This window comes from Phytophthora parasitica, assembly GCF_000247585.1.
Source record: "Phytophthora parasitica INRA-310 unplaced genomic scaffold supercont2.70, whole genome shotgun sequence".
Classification (NCBI taxonomy): Eukaryota; Oomycota; class Peronosporomycetes; order Peronosporales; family Peronosporaceae; genus Phytophthora; species Phytophthora nicotianae.
Genome location: NW_008649056.1, coordinates 216,867 through 230,572, shown reverse-complemented (window position 1 = coordinate 230,572; position 13,706 = coordinate 216,867). Strand labels below are relative to the sequence as shown.

The 13,706-nt window shown below is 49.8% G+C and overlaps 5 protein-coding genes across 5 annotated transcripts; 3 read left to right on the top strand and 2 right to left on the bottom strand.

Moving 5' to 3' along the window:
- Positions 1 to 277: 277 nt before the first annotated feature.
- PPTG_17537 (hypothetical protein) lies at positions 278 to 679 on the top strand (the record flags this gene model as incomplete). The annotated part of the gene is made up of 2 exons (XM_008915413.1): positions 278 to 386; positions 459 to 679. 2 exons carry the CDS (start codon positions 278 to 280, stop codon positions 677 to 679), a joined length of 330 nt encoding a protein of 109 aa, XP_008913661.1.
- Positions 680 to 825: 146 nt separating this feature from the next.
- On the top strand, positions 826 to 1,623 carry PPTG_17536 (hypothetical protein; the record flags this gene model as incomplete). Its single annotated transcript, XM_008915412.1, has 3 exons — positions 826 to 924; positions 1,003 to 1,133; positions 1,197 to 1,623. 3 exons carry the CDS (start codon positions 826 to 828, stop codon positions 1,621 to 1,623), a joined length of 657 nt encoding a protein of 218 aa, XP_008913660.1.
- A 5,401-nt stretch (positions 1,624 to 7,024) lies between these two features.
- PPTG_17535 (hypothetical protein) lies at positions 7,025 to 7,898 on the bottom strand. Its single transcript, XM_008915411.1, has one exon. It carries the CDS (start codon positions 7,558 to 7,560, stop codon positions 7,099 to 7,101), a length of 462 nt encoding a protein of 153 aa, XP_008913659.1. The 5' UTR covers positions 7,561 to 7,898; the 3' UTR covers positions 7,025 to 7,098.
- Positions 7,899 to 9,228: 1,330 nt separating this feature from the next.
- On the bottom strand, positions 9,229 to 9,321 carry PPTG_24140 (hypothetical protein; the record flags this gene model as incomplete). Its single annotated transcript, XM_008915410.1, has 1 exon — positions 9,229 to 9,321. One exon carries the CDS (start codon positions 9,319 to 9,321, stop codon positions 9,229 to 9,231), a length of 93 nt encoding a protein of 30 aa, XP_008913658.1.
- A 483-nt stretch (positions 9,322 to 9,804) lies between these two features.
- PPTG_24139 (hypothetical protein) lies at positions 9,805 to 10,699 on the top strand (the record flags this gene model as incomplete). The annotated part of the gene is made up of 4 exons (XM_008915409.1): positions 9,805 to 9,933; positions 10,233 to 10,266; positions 10,326 to 10,633; positions 10,664 to 10,699. The coding sequence occupies 4 exons, from the start codon at positions 9,805 to 9,807 to the stop codon at positions 10,697 to 10,699; spliced, it is 507 nt and encodes a 168-aa protein (XP_008913657.1).
- Positions 10,700 to 13,706: the final 3,007 nt, after the last annotated feature.

Here is a 13,706-nt window from a genome sequence, read left to right as displayed (position 1 = left end):
AAGGTCTCTGGACCGGACCCATCACGGTAAATACATATTGGACATCTTCGGAGGTCCAGGGCGCGTACATCTCGGTCTTACTATGGGAATACGTGTCCATACAAAGACCAAGACAAATTAAACTTGTGATAAATAAACCTCTCGTACCCAGAGTGAGTCTCTGGAAGTTTCACTATTTGGGGCAAGTTACTTCGTCTACTTTAGTCTTCTGCTACTCACGGGTAGCCCAGAAAAAGCGTGAATCTACAGGTTAACAGCCGCATCCAGCTCAACCAGGATGACGACTACAAGGGGCAGCACGAACGCCGCGGGCCGTGGGAGATCACGATCAAGCTCGGCTGACTCTGGTCCTGCCCGACGGCGCCAAGGCACTGGAAGAGCCGCGGGTACATGAGGAGCAGCAGACGCAGGATGAGCTGCCGGTGCAGGAGGAGTCGCGGGCGCTGGTGGTGCCGCAGGAGCGGGAGGAGCTGTGGGCGCAGGTGAAGCAGCGGGTGATGGTGGGGCAGCGGCCCCGGTCGGCATCGCCGCTCTCGATCCCGCCGCCCAGATCGAGGCAGTAGTCGCAGCGGCGCTGGCCGCACACGTTGCGCGCTCCGGTAGTGAAGCGCAGCACGAAGAACCAGAAAAAGAGCCTGCTCGTGGCGACGATACCGCCGGAGACGCGCACGCGGATTAAAAGAGAGTGAAGATCGACACGCGTAACCTCAAGGTCGAGCCGTTCGACGGGTCTGTCCTGGAGGGCAACTTTGACTCGAAGACTCGAGACTTCGTCGAAGAACTCAGCGACCAGATCGAGGATGCGCAAACGCTCGTCGGCCAAGAATGGAGCGACGCTGCCAGGAGGGCGATCCTGAAGATGTTCCTGACTGGTACCGCTCTCAAGTGGTATCGGGACTGGCGATCGGTGAACCCAGCCGCGTCGTATGCTGACTCCTGTGACGCACTCATTCATGAATACCGGCCTGTGTTACTCAGCACTGACGTTACGAACCGTATCAGGAAGGAGAAGAAGAGATAGAACGAGACCTACCGCGAGTTTGCGGATCGTCCGCTCCAAATGGCGGACGCTCTCGAAGGAGGGAAGTCGCTCGGCATTCTCTCGTTGCGTTCGTGCGTAATGTGTACCCGAAGTACGCGGCTTTCAGAAAATGAAGGTCAACCTCGAGTCTGACAGACCGGAAACCGAGCTGAAGTCGGCAGTGGCCACTGTCAGCCGCAAGGCCGAGTCTGACGGACGCCTCCCCGACAAGGCCAAGTCAAAGTCAGCTACGCCATCTACGCAAGCGTCGAAGGAGAAGCACAAGAGCACCCGGCGCCCTGAATCCGAGATCGAGACCAACCAAGAAGCCCGAGGGCGCTAAGAAACGTGCGGCCGAAGCCAACGCCACTGTCGTGGAGCGCAAAAAGAGACACATGTTAATCAACTTATCGTCGGCGAAGTCGAGAATCATCTGCTGGGAGTGCAGCGGCACGGGCCACACCCAAGCCTTTCACCAGAAATTCCTCCAACGCCAAGTCGACCATGCGGACGACACGGAAGCCCACGCTCAGCTCGCCGACGATGACTCAGACCACGACAAGGAAATGGCGGAAGAAGACGAGCACGTCGACGAAGAATGAAGTGCTGGCGTCAGGTCGAGCCCGATCCTGCTGGATTCGGGCGCTCGCACCACCTGACGGGCCAACTCGACAGCCTGACTGACACGAAGAAGACCAAGCCTCTCGTGATTCGGGTTACGGATTGCCGAACAGTGATAGCAGAAATCAAAGGAAAAATGAGCATTAAAGCCGTGGTAGACGATGGAGCTGGAGACAGCGTCGTTCAAGTTTTCAATTTGGATATCGTGTACTACGTCCCGAACTTTGCTAAGACTTTGCTGTCCGTGTCTGCTCTCATTCATTCCAACCACGAGGTCGTGTTCACCTCCAGTGGCTGCACAGTGTTCGGAGGCTGCACACGTCGCCGCCCGGTATGCATAGCGCGAGACGTGAATGGGGTGCACCCACTCATCACCGGAGACCAGGCACGAACTGACTCCAATCTCACCTGTGGCATGGGGCTGGCGGTGCTGGGGACTGATCTAGAGTTTTGGCACCGACGCTACGAACATGTGAATCACAAGACGCTCAAGTCGATGGCAAAGCACAAAGTCGTGAAGGGACTCCGCATCGCAAAAGGAGCGAAGCCTCCCATTTGCGTCGTTTGTGCACTAACGAAATCGACCGAGAGAGCACCTCCAAGGAAGAGAACCAGTGGAGACGACGCGTCCGACGGGATAGCGCACGGTGAATTGAGTGGGCCAGTGGCCAAGTCTCGTGGAGGCTACCGTTACTTCATGGTGGTGTCGTGGCGCTCGTTCTTGCAGGCCTACCCACTTAAGAAGAAATCGGAAGCCACTGCCAAGATCAAAGCGTTCCAGAAGCTCGTCGATCGCCAAGCCGAGGTGTCAGCGTCGGAGATCAAGGTGCTACGCACGGACGGCGGAACGGAATCCGTAAACAAGGACTTCCGACGGCTCATGCAGCGCGAGGGCATTTTGCACGAGCACACCGCCATGTACAGCTCGTACCAGAACGGCGTGGCAGAGCGAGCAATCCGCACCGTGACCGAAATGGTGTCCGCGATGTTGACAGACTCGGGACTGCTTCACTCCATGTGGGCGGACGCGTTGCTCCACGCGGTGTTCATGCGAAACCGCATCCCGAAGCGTGGCGTAACCATCACGCCGTACGAAAAGCTATTCAAGCGACGCCCAAGGTGAGCAAAATCCCAATCTTCAGCCAAGCCGTCTCATGTCGGGTGCCCGAGAAGATCCGCATCAAGTACCAGCGATTCACAACCCCACGCGGCGAACTTGGAGCGTTCGTCGGATGTACCGATGGAGTAAAAGGGTACAAGATCCTGTTGCCTGGCCCGGGACAGCCGGTGTTTGAGGCGCGCGACGCCAAGCTGATCGACAGAATGCTGTTTGAACTGAGCGACGTTAGCGAAGACGAGGACAGCGAATTTAGACGAGATGCAGGCGATGACCAGGATGCTCAAGGTGACCGACGCGAAGCGGACGAACCTGGCCACGCCTCCGCGTCCACTGCGCGACGACGCTCGAAACGCATTGCTGAGCAGTCCGTATCTCAAGCTGCCGCGTTCGCCGTTCTGGGGGAGGTGCTACGCGAACCACTCAACCTTACCGAGGCCCGTCGCTCGCCTCAGTGGACCGAGTGGCACGGAGCCATCAGCAAGGAAGTCAGGGCGTTGTTCGAGAAGGGGACGTTCGAGTGGGTTGACCCCCCCCCCCCCAGAGAGTGCAGCAGTACTCGACCACACCATTTAGTTTCGACAGAAGACCGGGGCTCGCGGTGAGGTCACCCAATTCAAAGCTCGGCTCTGTGCACGCGGTGATCGCCAGCGATTTCTAGTGGACTTCGTCGACACCTACCCCCCGGTAGCTACACTAGTAACCGTGAGAGTCTTCTTGGTGTTAGTCGCGAAGTTTGATCTGGTAGTTTGACAAGGCGACGTGCCCGCAGCCTACGTGAAGGCCGACCTCCCAGAGGTCATCTACATGAAACCAGTGCCTGGATTTGCAACAGCAGCTCAAGAAGGGAAAGTGTGGCGGCTGCGTAAGGCACTGTACGGCCTGCGTCAAGCCGGCCGTGAATGGAACAAGGCAATTGATTTGTACTCGCGCAACTACGGTCTCCAGCCAACGGATGTCGACCCATGTCTATACTATTCGCGAACCGATGCTCGCTGTTGTTGGTATGTCTCTATGTGGGCGATCTATTGATCGCTCACTCGATGGAAGAACAGGTCGCACGATTAATGAAGTCCCTACACGAGCGATTCAGCGTTAAGGACATGGGTGAGCCAGACCATATCTTGGGTACCCGGGTGGAGCGCACAGGGCCAAACGCGGTGGCGCTGTTACAGACGGCGTACGTGGACGAAGTGCTTCACCGGTTCGCGATGGACGGCTCAAGACCGCAACGCACACCCATGGTGCCAAATACACGGCTTGATTCCCTCGACGACAAGCTAAGTGCTGAAGAGCTCGCCTCGATGCAACGGATGCCTTATCGCGAGGCTGTCGGCACGATGCTGTACATAGCGCGGGTTACGCGCCCAGACATCAGCTTCGCAGTTGGCCAAGTCGCACGACATTGTGCACGACCTCGCAAGGTGGTGTGGGACGCCGTGAAGTACCTGTTGAGGTATTTAGCCGGCACCAGGGAGCTGAAGCTATAACTGACACCGTCAACCGACGAGATACTGGTGACGTCGGACGCGGACTGGGCGAATGACCGGTCCGATCGAAAGTCAATCTCGGGAAGAATGGTGTTCTTGTTTGGTTGTCCCGTTGCCTGGGCGAGCAAAAAGCAGACCATCGTGGCTAAGTCCAGCACGGCAGCAGAGTACGTGGCAGCGGACCTTGCCATCGAAGACGGTGAGCTCGTACGACTGCTCGTGGAGCAAGTGCTCGGCAGGGACGTACCCGTCGTGCTCGCTTTGGACAGCCAACCAGCGATAGCTCGCCTACGACGCCCGGGTCTCAGCGACAAGCAGAAGACCGTTGATGTGCGGTACAAGGCGGCTACGGCGATGCTGCAAGAAGGAAAAATTGCGGCAGTGTACCTGCCCACGGGAGGTATGCCTGCCGACCTTCTTACGAAGGCACTCGGCCCGCAGCAACTCGAATTCAAGCGTGGCCTATGTGACCTTGGGTAGGCGAACCCAGCGCGGGTAGACATACCCGATTCGCCGCTTGTGGGGGAGGTGCTGGACGCGCAGAATGTGACAACCGGCGCACGTCAACGTCAGGTCGAGTGTGTACTGATCGGTAAGGTCTCTGGACCGGACCCATCACGGTAAATACATATTGGACATCTTCGGAGGTCCAGGGCGCGTACATCTCGGTCTTACTATGGGAATGCGTGTCCATACAAAGACCAAGACAAATTAAACTTGTGATAAATAAACCTCTCGTACCCAGAGTGAGTCTCTGGAAGTTTTACTATTCAGGACAAGTTACTTCGTCTACTTTAGGCTTCTGCTACTCACGGGTAGCCCAGAAAAAGCGTGAATCTACAAGCCCCATATCCGGGTACGTGCAACAGCAGTGGTGTTTCTCTTATTCCTATTACTTTTGACTGATCTTTTTGCGAATATTCTCATGGTGGCGTTGGCTCTTGTAGGAGGTGATCATTTCCCGGCCGTGAAGCCCAAGGACGACGTGGAGCAGCCATGAGCCGTGGCGCTTGAAAACTCCGCAGAGTCATCAGAAGTGCCTAGAAATGTAAAGATGAGCACTGATTGCCAGCTAAAAGGTGGAAAAGAGCTATCTACGCACCAATTCTGCCAGTGATAAAGACCCCTTGTGGTTGAAATCAAAGAGATCGAAAAGCAACTGAGACAAAGAGTTCAATACGTTATCACCATCCACTCAGCAGTATGCTCTACGTATATCTTGCTTTGTCTTCAAACATGGCACGACAGACACAGGCCAGTGCCGCCAGCAGTTCCAACCCGTCCACGCGTCCGTCGTGGTTGGCGTCCAGCACCTCAAAAACCTCTTCGATCCCGACACTCTCGGGCGACTTCAGTAGTAAAAGCCTCTCAAACTGACTCGCGGTGACGGCAAACCCGAAAGTTTTCTTGAAGCGGCAATGCAACTGCTCCACATCCGCCAAAGTCCCTATAAACACAGTCGCGGCATGAGTTCGAACACGAAGCAAGAAACTGAGAGGGAGCACGTTCTCACATCGTGCAAAGTCTCTCGTCTCGCGCCGTACTACTGTAGCTGTAGCCCGCTTTATAGCACGGCGAGGGCCGGGTCTGGGCTTGCCGCTTAAATTATTTCGGACAGTATTAGTAGTGCAAGTGTATTTTTTTTTTGCGAGGACAGCAGCGTCTGGATTTCCACGAAAGCGCCCACTCCTCTGCAAGTAGGCCTTCGCGTTAGCTTTGATGGCGGTTATCACGGCGTCTGACAGAGTCAATTTGGTAAATGAAGAGCGCCGTCATAATAAAAATGAATTGTGCCAACACTTTTGTGAGAGAGAGGCAGACTTATCTATTTGGTCACTTATCGACGACTAGATGATGTCTGTTTGATCCTAAGCCTGGCTAGCAACGCCGGTTCCAGCGTCTGGTCCAGTGATTGTACGGGGCTTGTCTCCATTGGAGACTTCTCTGTGAGTGTTTTCTCCAGCTGACGTTGACATAACAGGAGTCTTGTCCCAATTTCCATCGTTTCTGGTTTTCTTCGTTCTCGTTTGGCTATGGCTCGTAGTTGCTGCTGGCTCGGTGCCAACACTTTTGTGTTTTTTCTGTAAAGTAAATTCAACTTGATACAATTATTGCAGTGCATTACGAAAACGAACTTGTAGAACGATCGATGCGTAATATTGGATGACATTCAGACGAAAAATAATCCATTATTTTTTTGCTGGTTTTTTTTCGTCTGAATGCCATCCCGCGGGATGGTTCATTTGAGTTATTCGGAAAAAGTAAAATTTTGGGTTGTAATAATATAGGCTTGGTTGGCATTCAACATAGTTCCAAAAACTCGTCGGTACGCATGCTGATTGGACAGGATGACATTCAGACGAAAAAAAAAACCATTAAAATTTTAATGATTTTTTTTCGTCTGAATGCCATCCCGGCCAATCAGCATGCGTAGCAAACACGGAGTGTAGTGAATGAAGGTCTATTTTAGAACTATCGTGCTATTGTAGTAGTAGTGCTATTATTTTGTTATATACTACAGTAGTAACATTTTGCTGGTAAAGCTAAAATAATATTCTTATTCCTCCAATAAACCTACTGTAGATTAAGATTTTGATTATGACTAAAAATCCAGAACTTCCCCCGTCAAAAGCAAGGCATTATTATGAAATTACAAGAAAAGAGAAAATCATGAAACCAACGAAAGGCAGTTAGCGATGAAGAGCTTGCTTTGCTGGTAAGGACACCTTTGCCAGTCCATATTGGCGGTAATGTAAAGCAAAGTGTAGAAAACAAGCGGAATGTATCAAACCTGTGTGGTTCACAACTGAGGTTTCTAGTCAGCATTATTGACTTCATTCTACCTCTCGCTATTGCTCGCCAGAGGTGGTATGGTGTGATTTAGCCAGTAGCAAAATGACTGCGCCGGCCGCCAAAGGTAGCCCGAGGAGAGTAGCGAAAAATGCTATAGCTCCGGCTCGATCCTTCTTCGAGGCGCTAGTCAGCGCACCCGAAATCTTGTCCACACCGATTTTGTTTGTCTGCGTTGCATGATTCGCCGCAGCTACTTTGCCGCCCTGTTTAGCTAGTTGTTCTGCTCTCATTCTGGCCTGCTGCGCTCCGAGATAACCAGCTGCGAACGCCGCTACAGGCGCGATCCTCTCTTCGTCGTTCGTCTTGGCATGATTTAAAGTACCCCTGAGATGGCGCATTTTGTCGTCAGTGTCAATGAGTCCTATACCCGTGTTAGAGTCTGAATCGGTGAGTATAGAGCCATTGCTGACAGTGGCGAAGATATTGACGAGAACGAACAGGAACAGTTTAAATCGCATTGGTACGCAGAAGCAGCTTGGAAAATGACGAGGTGGAGGGGGGGACTAAGCTTTCTTGCGCATTCGTAAGTTACAGCACTGTTTACGATATTCTATAACGATTCGTGATGCACCAATGCTTACGTGGTGTTTATGGGACTCGTAACCGACAAACTTGTCTGTCTGTCCGTCCGTCCTACAACCTCTCTTATCGATTGCACCCGTCTTTTAGCCTTCTCTTTATCGTCGCTTAACACTGGGAGCTCTCCTGCGATATTGATTTGCATCGCTATCCTGACTGCGTGACGGAAGCAAGTGTCACGAAAAAACGAGATCTGATTGGCTAAATACGTTTTCGGACTTTACCGCACGAAATCGAACCTAAGCGCGAGATACTGCTACTCGGACTGATCAGTAGCACCATGCACACCATTCGATTAGACGAAAGGCAATCATTTTTCCTCAAACGAAGCATAACAATTGGATAAAATTTGCCATTGACGTTTACGGACGGATATTTGTCGGTTAAAAGAGAGTAAACCGACACCATAAACAATTATTTGGACTTCTGGTAATTTTACAATTAATTTTCAGCTACAAATGGAATCTACCATGATCAATTACATTTGAGGCGGTGGCGCGACGGTTATTACGAGCACAGTAAACTGTAATACAAACGCAAGGAAACGGGATCATATCACCATATATAATTACATTTAGTCGCTTCTAAACGACAAGGCTATTAATTAGTTTATTTATTTGCTGTGGCTCACTCTCATAAGAGATCTTAATGTGTGCGGACCGCCAACGCCACTGAAGCCAACCTAAAGAAACTGCCTAGCCACCTCCATCCCATCCGGGTGAGAAGATAAATATTGCCAAGATGGCTATTAATAATGAGTAGTATTTCTACGAATCAATCTGCACACTTGAGAACTCTTCTACCGATAACCTAAACCCATATATATAAAAGTTTATTCTAATCATATTAACACTCTATAACAAAACCTATTTTATATTTTCTTTCAATTCCCTTACCTTTTTTTTTAAAATTGTTTTTTACTTCATTCCCACGTCCAATCCTATTACACACTTCCTTACAACATATCTATACCACATCAAATTACTTATCTACAGTCAAACTTCACACATTTACCCCCAAATACTCATCCATACTCATCAATATATATTCTTTCCTTTCGTTATACGTTCCACTAACCCATTTCTGTAACCCCAATATATTTGCATACATCCCACATCTTTTTTATACTTTTACAACATCCTCATATTTAATCTTTTAACCCCTACGTGAACAGGAACTTTTGAGCTGGCAATATTATACTATTGTAGTGGTGGCAAACAGATCAAGCCTTAGCCCATTCACGGGTAGACATCGCCAAGCTGGCAAGCAGAGTAGTAATAGGACATAGGCTACAAAACCACCAAAGCCAACAGAGCGGCAGCCAAGACCACTTACACATCTAGCCTAGGACCAATAACAGAGCTTTAGTTTGCCTGGAAGCACCAGCTTCCTTCGTAGTGTTCCGAGACCAACTACAAAGCTATATTTAGTTGCGGGTTGAACAACACCAACGCAAGCATGACAACGACACCGAAGCATAGTGGCGGAGGCTAGGAGACGTCCCTCTCGACGGATGAGCGGGTCGGGAGCAACCTTGGGCAAGTGGATCACTCACGGCTGGATTCGACGACGAGCGACCAGACAGCACGAGTGCCGCATCCCATCTTCGCCATTGCGAACGCGCCGAAGGTGTCCTCCATGGCGCGGGAAGCGCTCGTGGAGTGGTTGAAATCTCAAAACGAGTACGATGAGTACATCATAGACCACTGCAAAGACGAAAACAAGGCCGTTTCTGCTGTGATGAAGTGTGTAAAAAGCGCTTTTGATGCCAACGTGTTGGATACTCTGTGTGAAGTGTGTTGGGGCGTAGATCAGAGTAGTGTAACAAAAAAATTTTTGGGAGAGATTTATAAAATCACCGACAGCTTCCAGAACTAAGAGTTACTTGACGTGAAGGAATTTTCCCGTGAAGAGCTGCGCATGAACACGAGTAACAAGGATATCAATGCCAGAGTAATCGAGTCCATTCATTTGTGTAATTCGTTGATAAAAAACATGGGTTTTCATGTTTCTTTGAGGAAGCGCGAGTTGTTAAAGTGAAAAGCAAGCTCATTGTCAACTCGCTTCCGAAAATACTGAATAACAGGGTTCAGAATGAATTGATGTATCATGTTCCGGAAGCCATGAGCGATATTCGGAAATTGTGTGAGGTCGTCTGCGCCAACTTGAAAGAGCAAGCAATTCAAGAATGGGCTCTTAAGAAAGCGAATTCATCGCACAGCAAGCTGCAACGGAAATGGCAGCAGAACACGGTTAGTCATCAACAAAACGAATGACGTAGTGAGCAAACCAACAACCGTTTGGTCAAGAAAGCAAAGCAGGGGGGAAGGACACCGACCGGAGCCAGCAGGAAGGATATCGATCTGGACGTGCTGCCACCAAAGGAGTGCCTAAAGACGGGTGTTTCCATTGCGGTGGCACGCACGACTTGTCCAAATGCCCAACGGCAACCCCAGCGGAGGGTGAAAAGCTGCTTGCCTATCGTAGAAAAGACAGCAAAGATGATTCGGATAACCAAGGGAGGCACCGCTAAACTGAAACGAATTTATAGAATGCTTTTCCAAGCAGGATCGAGTTGTCGTACTGTAAGATGAAGCGGTAGTTCCGCTTTGTATTGACAGTGGGGCAGAACGGTGCTGTTTAGACGAGGGTTGTTTTGATCGATTGGCAAATGTGAAGCCGGATATTGTGCGTGTCAAGCTGGGTCAATCTTTGATGTGCACGATGGCCGACAACACATCTGTTTATGTGAATTGGACTGTAAAACTAAATGTGAGGTTGTCAACCATCGCTGGTAATGTTCATGTTGCTGAGCCGGTTGAGTGTCTTAATATTTCCGGCGACTCCAGCGAATTCTTGTTGGGTAACGACTTGTTACTTAAGCTAGGAATCGACGTTAAAAGGCAGCTCGACCTACTAGCGGTGCCGACGAGACCGAAGGCGAATCTGATGGTATTGATGAACCTATAATTGGGGATGCAGTACAGCATGAAGAAGAAGTTAGAGATGGCATACTAGAGTTGGTTGAATAAGTAATTGCGGATAGGTTCCCTTTGGAGTTCAAGAAGGAATTTACTCATATTGCGCTGCGCTTGGACTTGTCGAGAACTCGTTTGGGTGCAGATCCGCCGGCGAAAGTGCCTCCAATGCGGTCCTCCCGAAACCTGGTGCAAAACCATACAGGTGTGAGACAAGGAAGTACCCACCAGAATTCCGTTGCTTCATGGAGAGTTTTAATCGCAAACTAGGGTGGGTTTATGAAAATCGTGAGTGCAGATGGACATCTCTTGCCCTACCAGTAAAAGTGGCGGGGAATTTCAACAAACGGCAGACTACAAGCCAATGAACACGCTAGTAGAATGGAATCATGCCTGATCTACGCACCGGTTTAGGAGCTGTGATAGGAGCCAAGCTTTTTGGATTGTTTGATTTCATCAAGGGCTACTGGCAACTAGCACTTCCTGAAGAGTGTCAAGAGATGTTGTCTTACATGACGCATCAGAAAGTGTACACACCAAGGAGCGTTCCGCGAGGATGTACTGATCCTGCTTTATTCTTCCAATCTACAATCGAGAAGTGCCTGGAAGAGCTTCTACTCCGTCATCTACTCGTTTGGATAGATGATTTGATGTTGTTTGTAAACGACGTGCGTACATACTTCACTAAGTTGGAGAGACCATTTGAACTACTAGATTTCTCGATTTTACTCTGAGTGTCAAGAAGTCCAGGCTGTTCCAGAGTGATGTACGTTAGTATGGGAAGATAATCTCAGGTACTGGTGTGTGCCATGACCCCGAACGTGTCCGTACACTGGAGAACCTTCCATACTTAAGCACTGCGGCTGAGTTGCAACAATTTTTGCGTGCAACAAACTGGATGCGCGAAAGTTTGATTGCCTACACTAGGAATCTAGACCACTTCAAGACGCAGTGGATACAACATTAGCAAACGCCTCTAAAATGACCAAGCGAGTTGCAGCTGGAATTGCCATTTTTTTGAGTGGTATACACCGACCGGCGTACGATGAACTGAAACTACGGTTAGAACAATGTGTGACGCTCTCTTTTCTCAGGAAAACGCGACCACTCGTGTGACCACTGACGCTATTGATGTTGGGTGGAGTCTGATAGTAACTCAAGTTACAAATTAGAAAGCTAATGAGCACCAGCTACTCCCATGCTTGAGCGGAACGTTCACGCGCTCTCAGTGTCATGGATCATCATCGAAAAGGAAGCGTACCCAATAGTTTGTGCGTGCGATAAATTGACTACTTGTTGTTAAGGCCCGGTGGGGTTAAGCTATTCTGCGGCCATAGAAATATTTATCTATGTGTTTGCACCAGGCGTCGAGGTGGAAAAGCATATTCGTGGCAAACGCTTGAGGTGGGCAACAAATGTTGCAGAGTACAGAGTACAGATACGAAATCGAGCATATTAACGCTGGATTGAACATTTGGAGTGACATAGTTTCCCGTTGGGCTGGCAAGCATGTACAAGAAGTACATTTTTCGGAAGATGACACGTCTAGAGTGGCCTCCTGCCTCGACTCCTAGCACTATGCTACCAAGAAAACGAACTCACCGGAGAGGTAAACGTGCTGAACGTGTGCTGGTACCTACTCCTACGCTTCAACAACCTATAAGATCTCTGAATAACCCCGGTTTCGAATGGCCGACCCACGTTGCCATCGTTGAGGCACAAAGCAGACAGAAAGTACATCGACCTGAAGGAGCAACTGGTAGCGATGAGGTAGGGTGGTATATTAACGAATAAAGACAACATAAGGGTACCAGATGAAGAAGAGGATTTAATCCAACGCATCCTTGTTGTCGTCCATCGTGGAGCGCAGGGACATCGGGGGCGTGATTCCACCATTGAGTCAATTAGGGGCTTTGTTTACATTGTCCGCCTTAGAGCGCGGGTGGAAAATTCCTTTCGGCGTGGCTATTATGTCATCATGTCAAAGGTGGAAAGATAATCCAAAGGCCATGGGGAGAAACATATCGAACAAATGAACGGAATGGTGCGCTTTATTGGATTTTTATCGCTTGGAGACAGCTTTGCTGGGGATAGTTATCTATTCGTACTGAAAGACGAAGCGACACATTACTGCAAGCTGACACCATGCTCCAGTCCGACTAGCACAGTTGCTGTGGAGTCTATCCTTGCATGGTAGTCGCTATGGTATCCCGTCATTGTGGATAAGCGACTAGGGGTCGCATTTTAAATATATAGTAGTGGCGGAAGTGTGCCGGCGTCTGAAATCACAGCAAGCGTTTATCGTGGCTTATTCACCATGGATAAACGGCAGTATTGAGCCTGCAAATCGCGATATTGTGCAGGTTCTACGACCCCTATGTCTCAAATACGAAGTGGACACTCATAATTGAACATTCTTTGTGTCTATCTTACAAAAATATTTGAACCCCACACCTATTTCGTCGCTAGGAAACAAAGCTCCGGTGGAATTATTTTGTGGATTACCGCTACCATCTCCTCTACATTTGTGTGTGGATTCTAAGAAAAAGAAAATACTGGCACTGCCTGAACAAACAGAGGACATTGAACCTTGGCTTGCACCTACGAAGGCTAGCATCCGAGCTGTGCACAAACCGATGATTGCTGCACGAACGCAACAGACAAAGAGCAATCAGCGACGTCACCAACACACACAACACCCAAATTTTGAAGGGAGTGATTATGTGTTGAGGTCAAGTGTGGACCATAAGCACCAAGGCAAGTTGCTAGTTACATGGATAGGCGTGGTGTAGCAGAACACACAAATACCACCAGATGTTGATCCTCGCACAAACCACAACAATACGCCTAGTCTACAGCCTAGTCTACAGCCTAGATTTTCCAGTTGAGCTGGCTAAGCCAGGTAAGATAGGCGCTTGTATGGCCTGCGCTGGGGTTGATCTCCCGCAGTTCGGCCCAGCCGGGACAGACGGTGTGCTCTCGCATTTGCCAGGTCACGGCCAACCAAGTCTCTCTCTCTCTCTCTCTCTCTCTCTCTCTCTCTCTCT

What these genes read in the sequence shown, in the direction of transcription:
- PPTG_17535 (XM_008915411.1), bottom strand. Translation starts at nt 7,560, where the DNA reads ATGCGATTTAAACTGTTCCTGTTCGTTCTCGTCAATATCTTCGCCACT.